General features: G+C 38.0%; 1 protein-coding gene across 2 annotated transcripts in view; it reads right to left on the reverse strand.

The window, feature by feature from the left end:
• Positions 1-1,705: 1,705 nt before the first annotated feature.
• Positions 1,706-16,515, reverse strand: part of NDST1 (N-deacetylase and N-sulfotransferase 1) — a 42,452-nt gene continuing 27,642 nt past the window's right edge. The window contains exons 12-14 of one of the 2 annotated variants that reach the window (XM_058168983.1): positions 10,108-10,217; positions 8,800-8,902; positions 1,706-6,184 (exon numbers count right to left, since the gene is read on the reverse strand). In XM_058168983.1, the coding sequence (XP_058024966.1) occupies positions 6,065-6,184; positions 8,800-8,902; positions 10,108-10,217 (333 nt within the window). In that variant the 3' untranslated portion in view covers positions 1,706-6,064. Of the gene's footprint in view, positions 6,185-8,799; positions 8,903-10,107; positions 10,218-13,975; positions 16,498-16,515 lie in introns of those variants that run through there. The other variant, XM_058168984.1, reaches the window with a different exon arrangement.

Genomic DNA, 16,515 nt, shown 5'->3' on the forward strand with positions numbered 1-16,515 from the left:
AGAGTGCATTGATGCCGTTTCTGTGGCTGCTATAATTATCTGGCTGAAAGCAATGCAACCATGCAGGGAATTATTTCACTCAGAACAATTTCTACACTCCAAACAAAAGCTAAAGCCAAGCAGCTTTATTTCAATCAGTCTTTCATATTTCCAAAACTGAGGACAAATACAATTATTGTAGAAACTTCATTTTTATCTGCCAATTGCCAAGTTGTTTCTAGGCAGATGCTGCCACCTTCTGGGAAAACATCTTGTTATTATGGAATACATTGATGTTGGTGCCATCACATCTCTTTCTCCTTCCAGTTTATGTGAAATTTGATCTGCAGATGATCCCCCCCCCATAGTTTTTTAAGAGGGTTATCTTAAATTCATGGTTATTTTAATAATAATAATAACAACAGAGTTGGAAGGGACCTTGGAGGCCTTCTAATCCAACCCCCTGCCCAGGCAGGAAACCCTAAACCATCTCAGACAGATGGTTATCCAACATTTTCTTAAAAATTTCCAGTGTTGGAGCATTCACATCCAGTGTTGGAGCATTTTGTGTAAACAGTCTTCACAAAATGTCTGTTTATGGTCTGTCACAAATGTATTTAGAATCACAGATCCCAAACCAGTGGTCAAACCAAATCAGTGGTCAAACAAACCCAAATAAAAACCAAATGCAGTACAGGCCCCAAAGATGAAAAATGGCCAGTTACATAATTCTTTCATTGACTGGTGATCGTTGTGCCACTATATTCCCTCTGACATGAGTTTCTTTATGGAGGCTTCCTGATGGAGATTTCCATGTCATTGCTTGGCAACAATACATGAAAGTTTGCCCCTTATTCTATTCTGGTAGAATTTTTCAGCTTCCTCATTTAATCTGCAGCACAATGAATTCCATCCGAGTACTTAGTCAGGCTGTATGCAAATAGGCCAAGCCAGCCTTGATCCCAGTGCTAAGTGCTGCTACCTGGCAAAGGTTTCTAGTGGTTTTAGGGTTAAATAAAACATGAAATCTTGAATTCCAAGGAAGCAAATCTGAGCCAAGAAGCTCAGCGTTCTTACATATTTGGCATCAAGTAAATGGCAGCCAAACCCAGTTCAATGAACACGATTATTCCTTTGTTTATTTGGTTTGCATCGTTATGCAACTCGTACATATTTAAAAGATTAACTACAGCCATGGTAAAATGTTAGGATACCATCTTTTGGGCCTTAAATAATGTACAGATGAATTTAATATGTGTGTGGTGGTGGGGAGGCTGTCTGTCCAGTCCCAAACATGAGCATCTATCAAACTGTTGCTTGTGGTCAGAGAAGGCTTTTAGACTACAGATGAGAGAAGTCTCTCATTGTGTAACTAAGCCATCTTTTGGGGAGGGAGGTTGCTCAGCAGAGTTTGTTGACTTTGAGACAGGTGCTGGAAGGAAAATTAAATTGGTACAAAATATAACTGGATTGTAAAAATGTAACTGAGTAACAACTTGTGGAACAGCTTTGGAATTGTCCCAAGATTCTGGCAAGGGACTTCACTACATCAAGGTTGGGAGCTTCAGCTTGTTAGTTCTATTTCAACCCTGATGGACTTTTTGAAAAAAATAGTGAAGTTCAATTTCAATATCCATATTAAAGAGTCAGAGAAAATCTACAGATATACAAAAATAGGCCACAAAATTAACTAAAAACAGACAACCCCATTTTATTAGCAGTTAGTTCACCAGGACATTACATTAGTGACACAGTTTTTTGAACTCAAAATGAGTTCAAGTACAGATTAAAAATACGGGAGAAAGACTTTTAAAAATATTCCCTCCCCTTTCCTCCCTCCCACCATGACAAAATAATCCCTACCCTTCCCAATGGGAAAACATACAGAATCTCATGCAAACATGACAAAAGGAATTCCCAGAGTTCTTCCTTTTAACAAAAACAAAACAAAAAAAAAACCTTAAACAAAAAATAAAAGTGTCCTTCTTCAAATTCAGATTTTAGTTAAGTCCTCTGTTACCCAGAGACAGTGGTGTTTTCCGTCTTTTGCTGACCAACTTCCTAAGTGAAAAGGCAAATGTTTCCTTCTCTCTCTAGTGCACATTAAATCACACTAGCATTTGGGAGCAGTACAAATTAATACTTTCATTACGCACATCCTAAGTTTTAATTCTTTTTTGTATATCTCGCTTCTGGCAGCAATCTACACCATTCAGACTGCTATCTTGAGAAGCCAAACTTTAAACTTTGAACATTGTTTTGTTATTTAAGACAGGGATGATCGTAATATTCACAATGAGAATGACCTTTTAGGTAGCAGCTACCATTGCTTCTGTGGACTGCCTTAAAACAACTTCCTAAGGGCTATCATACAGATAAGCAAGACTGTATTTTCACATTATCAGATGCTTAATTTGGTAGTTTGATTCAGGTATCCTGGTGCACAGAAGATGCACAGAGAAACTGCACTCAACAAGAGTAAAAAAAAAAGGGTTTTTTTTTTTTAAATCCCTTGTTCTTAAGTTGTGAAGTTGATTCTATCCACAAAGGGCAAAGGAAAATATATCGTTTTGCAGATTATAATTTCAGAGTTTTGGTTTCTGCACTGAAGTCTACTCAGAAATCTGAAGCTGTAGTAAAATCAACCCAGTACTGGAAGGCCTTTTGTGTGCTCCAAGCCGAAATTTCTCAAGGCAAGCTTACCATTTCTGATGAATGACCCATATCCCAAATGAACCAATACAGTCTTTCCGTTACCTTACTTCAGTGGTCCCTTTTTTCTTGATGTGCCTATTTTACAATGGCTTGGAAGGGACAGTCTGTCTGACTTTGTGTCTTATTTCATAAGGCTGCAGATGTCAAATGCTAAGATCTTGTCATTCCAAGTCTGCATCTTTTCTGCCAATAGCCTCCTTCGACATCCATATTTTTCAAACGTGACGGTGTTTAAGATGAGTGGACTTCAACTCCCAGAATTCCCCAGGCAGCCAAGACCTCTGGATGATTTGCAACAGAAAGGCAAGCTAAATTTGCCAATAGATGCAACTCTGTCTCCTGCCCACCCGCAGCCATATTCATTCTACCTTAAAAGAGAAATGTCCAACTAATTAGGGGTTACTGGGAAGCTTGGAACTCTTCAACTCTTCAGCACACTTTGCTTTCACAAATCTGTTCATACAGAAGGCTGCAGGTAAAACACCGTATTAAAAAAGTTCGCAAGACAATGTCATCTTGGTCTTATGCAGGCTTCTGTCTCAAATGTACATTCATTACTGGCATAGCTGCCTAAACAAATGGGGACAACAAGCATAATGAAGGTGAAAAGGAGTAATCAACTCAAAGAAGAATAATGGTAAGAACTATAAAGAGGGATTGAAAGAATTTATAATATTAAGATTTAGGGGGATTTGATCTCAGTCTTCCTGTATCTGAAAGCACATCACGCAGAGACGTATTATCTACAATGCAAGACTGCAGGATGCAAAAAAATGGAGAAAGGCAGATTGTGATTATCAGAGGGGGGGAAAAACCTCCTAATATTCAGGGGAATTTGAATTTCAAGGGAATAAATTATTTTACTGGTTATCTTCAAGTAAAGGTGAGGTGAGGCAGTCAGCTACTGGGCATGTTTCAGTTTAGATTGCTGCACTAAATGGTTATACACTCCGCGGCCTAAAGCTCTCTGCAGCTTTTATTTTACTCAAATTTTACTCTACAAGTCTGTGGAATTTCATGATCCACTAGATGGTGCTCACACACAGGATGAATGAAAACAAACGCGTTGAAACTATAACTCGATTGTGATGGACTTTAGCAGAACTGGAATTGAATTCAGACAGTAACTGAAGAATTGCCGACACTGGTGTGAGAATGACTTTTGTCTACGGAGTTACTCTGACCCAGAAGAGGCCTATAAACTTTTGGCAGCAATTATGGGCAGTCAAGGTCTAAGTTAAGAAGAAACCTTTTTTGCTTCTTGCCTTTTGTTCAAATGTTCATTCATGGAACTGGTGCTAGTAGGATTACAGCTTCAATGAAAACCAGAACAAGAAGACTGGTCTAGCAAATCACTTCCAATAGTTAGAAACTTTTAAACAAAACAGGAAGATATTCTGGGGGGGGGGGAATGGACATCTACCTCCAAATTGAAAAAGCTTGGAAATTTTTTTGATAACCTACTGTTGAATTTATAGTAAATGTTTCCATTAGCAATACTAACAATTTTTTTTAAAAAAAAAATCATAACAACTCTCCAACTTTGGATCAAACAGTAGTCAAACCAGTCCATCCTCCAGTGCCTTTAATTCCTCCACTGAGGAATTAAAAAGGCTTTTCAAAAGGCTTTGACCCTTGTCATGACCTCTGTTTTCCCAGCCCCCTCTGGACTGCAAGTTTAACATGCCTTTCCTATGACACATCCAATATGTAGCAGGACAGGACAGAATAAGCCAAATGGGGGAAAATGGGTTCTATTTACCTTGTTAACCTAGCTCCAAACACAGACAAGTGTGTATATGTGTGTGTGCATGCATGAATACAGAATACTATTAGCAGCATATTTATAAATTCCATACATACACATATACACACAAAGGAACTTAGTAAACCAGAATAAGTGAGTTATCGGAAAGTCTCAGTCACAGCTCAATAAGACACATTGGACAGGAGTAAATAATTGAAAAATAGACAGCCACTGGCTTATCCTAAAATGATTCTAACAGGAACAGACATTATGATGACAAATCAACCAAACCCATGGGCCATTTTTCTCTATCCTCTATAACAGGGGTCTCCAACCTTGGTCCCTTTAAGACTTGTGGACTTCAACTCCCAGAGTTCCTCAGCCAGCTTTGCTGGCTGAGGGACTCTGGGAGTTGAAGTCCACAAGTCTTAAAGGGACCAAGGTTGGAGACCCCTGCTCTATAATAGCAAAAGGGTGGGAAAATAAGAATCTAATACTTGGGAATACCAACTCTAATATGTATCCCCTGCCCCACTCCAAAATGATCAAAAAGAAAACTACTAAAATACTGTTTGTTCAGTACTCATGAAGATCAATTCTCTTAAGTTGTATTTAGGATGACCATTAGAGCAAAGTTTACACATGATGCTAGAATGTCATCCTTTTTTCAAACAGGCAGGATTGTGTGCACCAGAAATTAAAAAAAAACAAAAACTGGATTCAATTATTGAATCTTAAACCACATCTCACATAATTTGTATGCTGAAACCAGAGACAGGGCTATAAGAAGGACACAAATTAAAATATCTCTTTGGAGCAAATTCTCTTGCCAACATTGTCAGATGACTATGTTGCTCGCGCTTGGTCATTCCATCCCTTTCCCAATATATTTCTAAATAAGAAGACAGAAAAAAAAATCCATCTGGGATAATCTAAATATTGCCAATACCAAAGTCCTCCAAAGTCTTCCATATAAAAACAGAGCATCTGCTTTAACTAAGATCTCTGCGGCAGAACACTATCTCAGTCCTATCTCAGTCTGAGCCCAAATTGCATAATTAGGTCCATGCTTGGGGCATGGCCTCCCTCTGGCTCCATGTTCATATTACCAATGATGTTCTTTTGCAAACCCAAACATGTGCAGGACTATTATTCCTGATCCCTGGTGAATTCTTGATCCTCTCGTGTCATCTATCCAAAGAGAAGGAGTCATTTTGTTGTAATACTATTCCAGATATTGGAAATAAGGTGTGAGGAAAACTCAGATCTTTATGAATCTTCTCACCAAAACCTGGCATTATAGCCAAGGAGGCACACCTCAATACTTTCAGTAAAGCTGGGGTCTTGACTAATCTGGCAGAAACAGATGTAATAGTTCTGGCTCGGCCCTGAGGCAGTGCTTGTACATCAATTCCAGTAGTTCTTCGGATGGCTGCTTTCTTCCAAGCTTCCAGGTTTAACCATGTTGGCGGTTTCCCACTTTTCCTCAAACATCTTGAATGGATATTGCTCAAAATGCTTCTTCTCTGTTGAATATCTCACATCTGTTGGCTTGGAGTAGAGGTTTGAGATCCTCTCCATGGATCCATTCTACTATTGCTTAATACAAGAGATAAGAAGTGGCTATCTAGTATTCTGGAGTTCTTCCCGCAGCCAAGTTGGCAGTGTCTGGCCAATTTTATACAGTAGCTTGGATAACTCTATGTTGTGGTCCCTATAATAATCTCTCAAGAATGCTCTGGACTGCATAAGGAAGAAAGAAAAGAACAAAGAAACACAATTAAATGCTATGATTAAATACAAGGTGGTGTTAAACTTAAAGAGGGACAGAGAACCCTGGAATGCATGAAAGTCACAGGAGACATCTCCTCCACTAGCTGCCAACCAAGGCTATCCTTACAGAAGCCATGACAGAGTGCAGCAATGGTAACTTCACCACTCTGAAAGCCGCCCCAACCCTTTGGAATAGTCTCCCACCTGAGATCTGATAGATCCCTATCCTATTAGACTTACAGTGGGATATAAAAACCTGGCTCTTCCCCCAAGCATAGGATGTGGGTTGGGCTGCAAGGAAAATTGGTCTGGTGCCTGGGAGAAGAATAGTTTGTTTTAACCATGTTTTATTGGTGGTTGTAAACTGTCTATAGAGTTTAGACAGTTTAAGCAGCCATCTAAGTCCTGTAAGTAAATAAGTAAGCAAAAGTTCAAGCAGAATCAGGCCAATCAAAATAGATTGATTTCAATTTGGATTTAACTCATAAATTATGGAGGATTCTTTGTCTTTCAACAGAAAATAGCTAGAGTCCTAAAACTGCAAAATGTAAGATGATTCTAAAGCATTATTCTTCCCACCCACCCCAATTTTCAATTCCATTATTGCCTTTCTTACAACAACCTCATTTGGATCTATATTGTTAATTATACAGATACATTTTTCTTCATCTATCCATATAGTCTACCAATATTTTCCCAGAATATTAGTAATTTAATATTAATTACTAAAGCAGTGGTTCCCAACCGATGTGCCGCGGCACTAAGGGGTGCCGTGAGATCTTTTGAGGGTGCCGCCAAAATTTCGGGGAAAAAATTGCATTCTCTCTTGGCGGGAGAGGGGGAGGGAGGGGACTACCGATGCACTCGGAGAAAGCATCGATCAAGGTTTGCTCTAACTCGCCCGGCTCTTTTTATTTTATTTTATTATTATTATTATTTTAAAAAAGAACCCCCTTCTTCAATTCAGACTCGACTTCGCGCGCACGCGCGAGACCAGAGGATCTCGTTACAAGGGCTGTGAAGTGACGCTATCCGATCAACGCATGCGCAAAAGGCGTCTCGAGGCAAGACACCGCTCTCTGCGCATCGCCAAGCACTGACCTCAGGAAAATTTTGCTCCGAGAAATTGTGGGCGGAGAAATAAGAACTGCGGCCAAAAGAGCGCGTCACCGCAGTTGCTGCACTTAACGTCTTTTTTTCTTTTTTTTGCGCACCTCCGGCTTTTGGTTTCCTGGCAGCAGCGCGGGTTTGTGGAGAGCGAGGGCGAGGTCAGAGCAGGTAAGGGAGGGTGAGGGGTCTCTCCTTTGCTATTCCTCCGAGGACCCTAACGGGAAGGAATACCGCCCGTTTGCAAGGCGTGCTTGGGCAGGGTTCTTTATTCCAGTCGGAATAAAAGCCACAGGCTAAAAGCCACAGGCTTAACGTCAAAAGAGTGGGTGCTGTTTGCATGCCCTCCTGGGAGGCGATTTTTCATTCTCTAGTTTATTTTCATTTATTTTTCTTTTTCCCTACCAGCCTCGAGGGGGTTGACGTTGAGGAACCGTATCCCGTATATACAGTACAGGTAGTCCTCGACTTACGACCCCAAAGGAGCCTTCCTCTCCCCCCCCCCAATTGATGTTGCTAAGGGAAAAATGGATTAAGTGAGTTTTGCCTCACTTTGCAACCTTTCTGGTCCTGTTTGTTAAGTGGATCACTGCAGTTGTTAAGTTTGCGGTTGTTAGTAACGCAGGTTGTTAAGTGGATCTGGCTTTCCCCCATTGACTAGGTCACAAAAGGGGATCATGTGACTTCCAGGAAAACTGCAGCTGGCATAAATACAAACTGGTTGTTGTCAAGCATCCAAATGTAAAATCACGTCACCGAAAGAGATGCTGCAATGGTTGTAAGTGTGGAAAATGGTTGGGAGTCACTTTTTTTCAATGCCGTCGTAACTTTGACTGGGGCCTGTGGCCTATTTCCTTATAAGGGTGCCGGGAACTTTTGAAAGGCTTTCCAAGGGTGCCTCAAACAAGAAAAGGTTGGGAACCACTGTACTAAAGCATTATTCTATGGGGGGGGGAATCAGGTTTTGGTAATATATGAAAAGATCAAAGGCAACATGTTATGTTGATTTAACCACCCACACTCTTCCTCCCCATACACCTACAAGACTTCAAATTTAGGGTCTATTTACTATAAGCATCATAGAAACAGCATCAGCTATGCGGAGATCTTACCCTTCAGCAGGGTAAGGGTACAAGAACCATCCTAGCAAGGCTAATATGTACAATCTAAGTGATCAACTGGGAAAGATTCATGAGAAATGCCTAAGTAGCCCCACATCTTATCTTGCAACAGTTTGTGAATAATGATTGTGGGGACAAATCTAATTGACTGGGGTGCATGTGTTTCATAAATTCATAGCCTTCCTGCAGTGGCATAGAATCTCACCATGGAGAGGAAGCAGCTTTCATTGAGTACAGAGCAAAGGTTAGTGGAGTTTCTGTCCTTACAAAATCAGATCGGCTGGCTACCCAGCGCACAACTGTGCCAGTATCTTCTAAGAACAGCAGATGAAAAATGCCCTCATTTTACATACTTACATCTAAATCCATCTCTGGGTATTTTCTTCCTTTGCTTTTACCCAAGCACTTGGTCTTCCCTCCCTCTAATAGTTGGCACCAGAATCCTTTTTTGAGATCAAACCTATCACAAATTACAAAGAAGATGATATCCAAATGATTCCCCATTTTGTAACTGGAATCACTTATTTTATACATGCAGTAATTACATATAATTAAATATGGAAAACAACTTCCTGATCAAAATGAGATCCATTTTATCAAACATATGGATATGACCATATTGCATTATAACTCTGCTACAAAACTCAATAGCAGTGGAAGAGAAAGCACAAATTTCTATCCTTTTACATTTCTCTGCTAATCTATTCATTCCAATGTTTTAAACTGCATTGTGTGGTGGTCCTGTAGCTAGGTATAAACGGCTTCTTGTCCTAAATTATATAACACACACACACACACCTATTAAAAATGGTTCTTAAGTCATGCACCAGGAATTGCACTTGCCAGAATTGTTTACAAATACAAATGCTCTGAAGGAAAGGAATGAATACCTATTGATTATAAAATGTTCCACAGCTCTGAATAAGAGAATGATAATTTCTGCAGATTTCAAAGGACACACTCCACACTAATGCACACTTAATAGTAGACTGATATCTTGTTTTATTTGTGCAATTGCTTGTAGGCCTTCCCCTGGATATATCCTCTTCACAAAAAAGTAATGAGACGTAGCAAAGTGAGCATGGTTATCCTCTCCCCCCTGCTTCCCTCATCCCGTCTCCATAATTTGTTTCTCTACATGCTTTAAACTCTACCAGAAAAGAAACTCTTTGTGAAAGTGTTTGCAAGAAGGTAAACAGGAAAATTGATTCCTGAAACACATTACCCGGAATGAAGAAAGAAAAGATTATTTTCCTATTACATACTTACTGTATGTATAGAATATGTACTTGAAAGAAAATGCAGAGTGCTCTGTTATGGACAATCAGTCATCCATGCACCACAAGATATGTTCAATATAATGTTTATGCATTTGTTACAGAAAACAGTATTTAGTATTCTGCATTTTATTGCTACTGAAACCAGAGTAGAACATAATCTTATTCCTAACCACTACAATGATCCTTTTGTAATGAAGGATTTCAAAGCTTCAGAGCAATCTTGATGTCTACAAAATGAAAGGAAGCCAATTCTACAGTCCTCCAATCAGCTCTTCAATCGACAGGGGGGAAATGCAGGCAATGCGAGGGATGCAAGCAAGTAGGATCCAATGCTGAAAATATATTCAAAGATTATATTCAACAAAAGCAGATATGATGAACTCACGCTAGAGTTTTATGATAATCTATGGTGTTTGTCACTCCAAGAAATTTCTGGACTGTTTCCATTACTTTGGCTGGTTCTGCGCGTAGTCGCTTGCCATCCAGAACAAGAATCTGAAAGACATTTTTAAATACATATATATGTTAGGTTTCTCTCTTATACTAAACATACACCTTCCTAAGTGCAATATATAGCATCAGGAACAGAGACAGTTTCGCTCCTCAGGAGTAGTAATAGAGCAAATCAAAATAATAAATAAATCCACTTCTCCTGTTTTTGTAGAATTTGTATTTCATTTCTATTATATCCTAACTCAAAAGCACAGGAGAGACAAATAGCACAAGAAAGCTATGCACTGCTTTAACTTAGTGAATAAGTATTTCTAAACTTATAGTACCATAATGGGCACACATATAGTCCCTCAATGACCTACCCATCTATTTTTCAACCTCCGCTAAAATCTGTTAACTAAATCAAATTCATTTTCTTACATTAAAATTTTCTAACTTAAACCTAAGATGAAGAATTGTAAAAACTGTTCTATGTGGCTTAAAATTCATTCAATTGATTATATTTACCAAAAGGAGAATGATACAAGATGATTCCCCCAACCCAGGGGTCTGCAAACTTAAACACTCAAAGAGCCATTTGGATCTGTTTCCCACAGAAAAGAAAACACCGGGAGCCACAAAACCCTTCCCATGCCTGACTATTTCTTGAGCGGCCACAAAACTAGCATATGTAGTAGTTGAATTAAATTGAATTAAACGTTCTGTTTTCTTCTGAAACTTTTCTTTTCTTGGATTTATCCATGGTTGGCCTACCAGGGATTGAAAAGCTCAATAAATTGCATGCCGGTGAGTGTTGCACATTGGTGGTTGTGACGCATATTTTTAGTGACAGGAAGAGGCAGCAGAGGAGTGAAAGAGCCACAGTTTGCTGACCTTGCCCCAACCAAAGATGAGTTGTCAGAATAAAAATTGCAAATGCAAATGGATCTCTGGTGGTTCAACAGACTAATGCAGTCTGTTATTAACACAGCTGCTTGCAATTACTGCAAGTTCAAGTCCCACCAGGCCCAAGGTTGACTCAGCCTTCCATCCTTTATAAGGTAGGTAAAATGAGGACCCAGATTGTTGGGGGCAATAAAAGTTGACTTTGTATATAATATACAAATGGATGAGACTATTGCTTAACACAATGTAAGCCGCCCTGAGTTTTTGGAGAAGGGCGGGATATAAATTCAAAAATAAATAAATAAATAAATAAAAATATTGTACAATTCCTACCTTCTTCAACCCTATAAACTTAAGTTTCGGCCAAAGCCAATCCTAGACACTTTCCTCTCTCAAATAAAAGGGTGCATTTATTTATTCAATTTATCTCCTGCCTTCCATCCTGGAGTTCTAACTGATTATCTCTCATCCCACTTTACCGCACAGCAATCCTGTGAAATAGATTGGGCTGACAGAAAGTGACTGATCCAAAATCACCCAGTGAACTTCCTTGGCTGAGAGAGAACTTGAGCTTGGTTTCCTAAGTGCCATTCAACTTCTTCATATCTACACCACACCAACTATCTCATATTTATATATGTCTTGTATGTCTCACAAACACACCTGTCAGAAGCCACACTCAAAAAGTGTACACTGGAATAAAAGAAAGTAATCAATAATAGATTAATTTATTAATGGTACTGGCATTTGAGAAAAAAAAATAAGTAATGCCCACCAGCATATGCAAACTATTCATTTAGAAATAAAAGAAGTAGGTATACATACACTCCATCCTTCCAGAGATAACAGCCAAAAAGAGACGGAGGGAAAAAAATAAACAGGGTGAACAGGGGTTATGGGGAAGGAACCTTCAAGAACCTTCCAGATTTATTCAAATCCTCCTGATGGAAACAAACCAGGAAGCTTCTTATTTTTTTTTTAATCTAGACTATACTAGATCATTTCCCACAATATAAATATTTTAACATGAACATCTCAAGTGATAAGATGGAGCACTTCCATCATTAAGCTCACAATTGATGGTGTTAGCAAGCTACTTAAATTAAAACTATTTGTTATTGTTGATGACAAGCACATCCTTTTCAGTGTTAAAATAAAAGGCTTTCCACCAGACCCAATTATTAGTTACAGCCTCCAATCAACATAAGTAATATTTGTGTACTAAGACAGACTTAATGTTAATCTTCTTAGCAGCCTGCTAAATGCTTTGCTGAAATCAAATACACCATGTCTACAACATTAAGACAAAGTCCCCATGAGATTATGATTAGCAAGTTAGTTAAATGCTGGCTGGACAAAGAAATAAGTTGAGACACAGCTACTTAGAACATGGTATTAAAACTTCATCAAAATTCTCATTGAAATTGAGTAATGTACTGATTGGCAAATCACAAGGTTCAATCCCTATCAGGGTTTTTTAAAATTATTTTGTATTATTATTATTGTTGTTGTTGTTGTTATTATTATTACCTGGCTTAAAAGAAAGCAATAGCAATAGCACTTAAACTTATATACTGTTCCATGTGCTTTATGGCACTCTCTGAGCAGTTTACAACATCAATATATTGCCCCCAATAATCTCAGAAGGATGGAAAGTTAAGTCAACCTTGAGCCAGTCAGGACTGAACTCCTGGCCCTGGGAAGAGTTAGCCTGCAATACTACATTCTAAGCACTGCACTACCATGGCTCTAGATCAGGGGTGGGCAACTTGAAGGAAATGATTCTCAATTTGGCAGATAGCATAGCTATCACTTAAGAAACCAAATGCACAAGAGTAGGATAAAGATCCCCGTCTTGGCAAAAAATAAATCAAGAATATTGAGAAAAAAATATTTCTAAATAATAAAAATAATTCTCCTATATTTGCTGATCCCACCTGCTGAATCCCAAAATACAAATAATCTAACAGAAAATAATATAAAATAATATATATTCTAACAGAAAATAATATAATATATATTCATGGTAGTTATCACTCATCTGATTTAAAGGCTTAGGCTTCATCTTCAAAATGGTCATGAATTGGAAACTAATTACTGTTTGTAAAAATGCAATTTAATAGCCATGTGTCTAGAGCAAGGGTGGGCAATTATGGTCCTTTTGAGAATTGTGGACTTCAACTCCCAGAATTCCTGAGCCCATGCCAGCTCAGGGGCTCTGAGAATTGAAGTCCACAGGTCATAAAGGTGCTATAATTGTCTACCTCGGGTCTAGAAACTCAAGACATCCCATGCTTATTGATTAGATTTCAGACCCCAAAGAAACTTTAAATGCTTTCTTGGTTTCTGTCCAAAAGACTGGGCAAATAGGCGGCAATATAAATCTAATAAATAATAATAATAATTTTCAGTAAAATCCTAAATTCAGTGAGGTTTATTTTAGCCAACTCTTCTGAACTAGATTATTTATGTCATTAGTTTTCTGATTTGAACTGTTTTGTTTCATTTAGAATAGAACAGAACAGAACAGAATAGAATTTTTTATTGGCCAAGTATGATTGGACACACAAGGAATTTGTCTTGGTGCATATACTCTCAGTGTACATAAAAGAAAGTAATCAATAATAGATTAATTTATTAATGGTACTGGCATTTGAGAAAAAAAAATAAGTAATGCCCACCAGCATATGCAAACTATTCATTTAGAAATAAAAGAAGTAGGTATACATACACTCCATCCTTCCAGAGATAACAGCCAAAAAGAGACGGAGGAAAAAATAAACAGGGTGAACAGGGGTTATGGGGAAGGAACCTTCAAGAACCTTCCAGATTTATTCAAATCCTCCTGATGGAAACAAACCAGGAAGCTTCTTATTTTTTTTTTTATCTTGACTATACTAGATCATTTCCCACAATATAAATATTTTAACATGAACATCTCAAGTGATAAGATGGAGCACTTCCATCATTAAGCTCACAATTGATGGTGTTAGCAAGCTACTTAAATTAAAACTATTTGTTATTGTTGATGACAAGCACATCCTTTTCAGTGTTAAAATAAAAGGCTTTCCACCAGACCCAATTATTAGTTACAGCCTCCAATCAACATAAGTAATATTTGTGTACTAAGACAGACTTAATGTTAATCTTCTTAGCAGCCTGCTAAATGCTTTGCTGAAATCAAATACACCATGTCTACAACATTAAGATAAAGTCCCCATGAGATTATGATTAGCAAGTTAGTTAAATGCTGGCTGGACAAAGAAATAAGTTGAGACACAGCTACTTAGAACATGGTATTAAAACTTCATCAAAATTCTCATTGAAATTGAGTAATGTACTGATTGGCAAATCACAAGGTTCAATACCTATCAGGGTTTTTTAAAATTATTTTGTATTATTATTGTTGTTGTTGTTGTTGTTATTATTATTACCTGGCTTAAAAGAAAGCAATAGCAATAGCACTTAAACTTATATACTGTTCCATGTGCTTTATGGCACTCTCTGAGCAGTTTACAACATCAATATATTGCCCCCAATAATCTCAGAAGGATGGAAAGTTAAGTCAACCTTGAGCCAGTCAGGACTGAACTCCTGGCCCTGGGAAGAGTTAGCCTGCAATACTACATTCTAAGCACTGCACTACCATGGCTCTAGATCAGGGGTGGGCAACTTGAAGGAAATGATTCTCAATTTGGCAGATAGCATAGCTATCACTTAAGAAACCAAATGCACAAGGGTAGAATAAAGATCCCCGTCTTGGCAAAAAATAAATCAAGAATATTTAGAAAAAAATATTTCTAAATAATAAAAATAATTCTCCTATATTTGCTGATCCCACCTGCTGAATCCCAAAATACAAATAATCTAACAGAAAATAATATAAAATAATATATATTCTAACAGAAAATAATATAATATATATTCATGGTAGTTATCACTCATCTGATTTAAAGGCTTAGGCTTCATCTTCAAAATGGTCATGAATTGGAAACTAATTACTGTTTGTAAAAATGCAATTTAATAGCCATGTGTCTAGAGCAAGGGTGGGCAATTATGGTCCTTTTGAGAATTGTGGACTTCAACTCCCAGAATTCCTGAGCCCATGCCAGCTCAGGGGCTCTGAGAATTGAAGTCCACAGGTCATAAAGGTGCTATAATTGTCTACCTCGGGTCTAGAAACTCAAGACATCCCATGCTTATTGATTAGATTTCAGACCCCAAAGAAACTTTAAATGCTTTCTTGGTTTCTGTCCAAAAGACTGGGCAAATAGGCGGCAATATAAATCTAATAAATAATAATAATAATTTTCAGTAAAATCCTAAATTCAGTGAGGTTTATTTTAGCCAACTCTTCTGAACTAGATTATTTATGTCATTAGTTTTCTGATTTGAACTGTTTTGTACTTCATTTAGAATAGAACAGAACAGAACAGAATAGAATTTTTTATTGGCCAAGTATGATTGGACACACAAGGAATTTGTCTTGGTGCATATACTCTCAGTGTACATAAAAGAAAAGATACGTTCATCAAGGTACAACATTTACAACACAAATGATGGTCAATATATCAATATAAATCATAAGGATTGCCAGCAACAAATTTAGATTATTAAGCCATTCCACATGGGTTTTTGAACCACTCCAGCTCTGTTCTCATGTCACAATGTGGGTTCGACATCCAAGTTAATTTATTTCTATCACATCTGCAACGACCCTCAAATCATTAAAATTAGGCACTTTGTTTTATCACCATGCAGACCTGCAGAGTTTGTAGGCAATTTTGCTTTCCCATTCTTAGGAATGTGTCAGGTGCCAAAGAAATCAGAAGATCCAGGTAGTTCAGATGAATATAAAGATTTATTATAAGCTTAAGCTACCTACAAAAATCTGAACTACTAATGGTCAAAGCAATTTGGCACTAGATAAGACATTCCTGGTGAACTTAGATCTCTTGTGGGCATGAAGAGACTCATGACTGATGATGCATTTGACCCCTCCGTCGGGTTCAGCCTGGTCATCTTCTACAGCTTCTTACTAGCACTGATGTTACCTAGTTAGGTAATGAAACATCTGCCAGAAAACAAGCAAGCTCAGGGAGCACCAAGGACGCCTCATTTCAACCCTGAGCTACAAATATTCTCCTTTATTGATATATATCACATCTACTGTATGGTTATATGAAAAATAAAGCAATGACAGAATAAATATGTGAACAGCCAGGCTGCTTCATTTGTTTTTCCCTTAGCAACTGCTTCATGCAAAAAAAGGTGCTAGCAATTTATTCTGAGGTTTCTTCCCTTTCGTGGGAAGTGAAAAGTGAAAAGTGCGGTTTCTGTTGTTCCACAACTGTGTGTCTGCTGCTCCCCCACAGGCAACCATCAGCGTCTTGCTCTTGTTGTATCATTTAAAAAGTATTTTCGCTCCTCTTTCACTCTAGTGAAAATATAAAAA

This window comes from Ahaetulla prasina, chromosome 2, assembly GCF_028640845.1.
Source record: "Ahaetulla prasina isolate Xishuangbanna chromosome 2, ASM2864084v1, whole genome shotgun sequence".
NCBI lineage: Eukaryota > Metazoa > Chordata > Lepidosauria > Squamata > Colubridae > Ahaetulla > Ahaetulla prasina.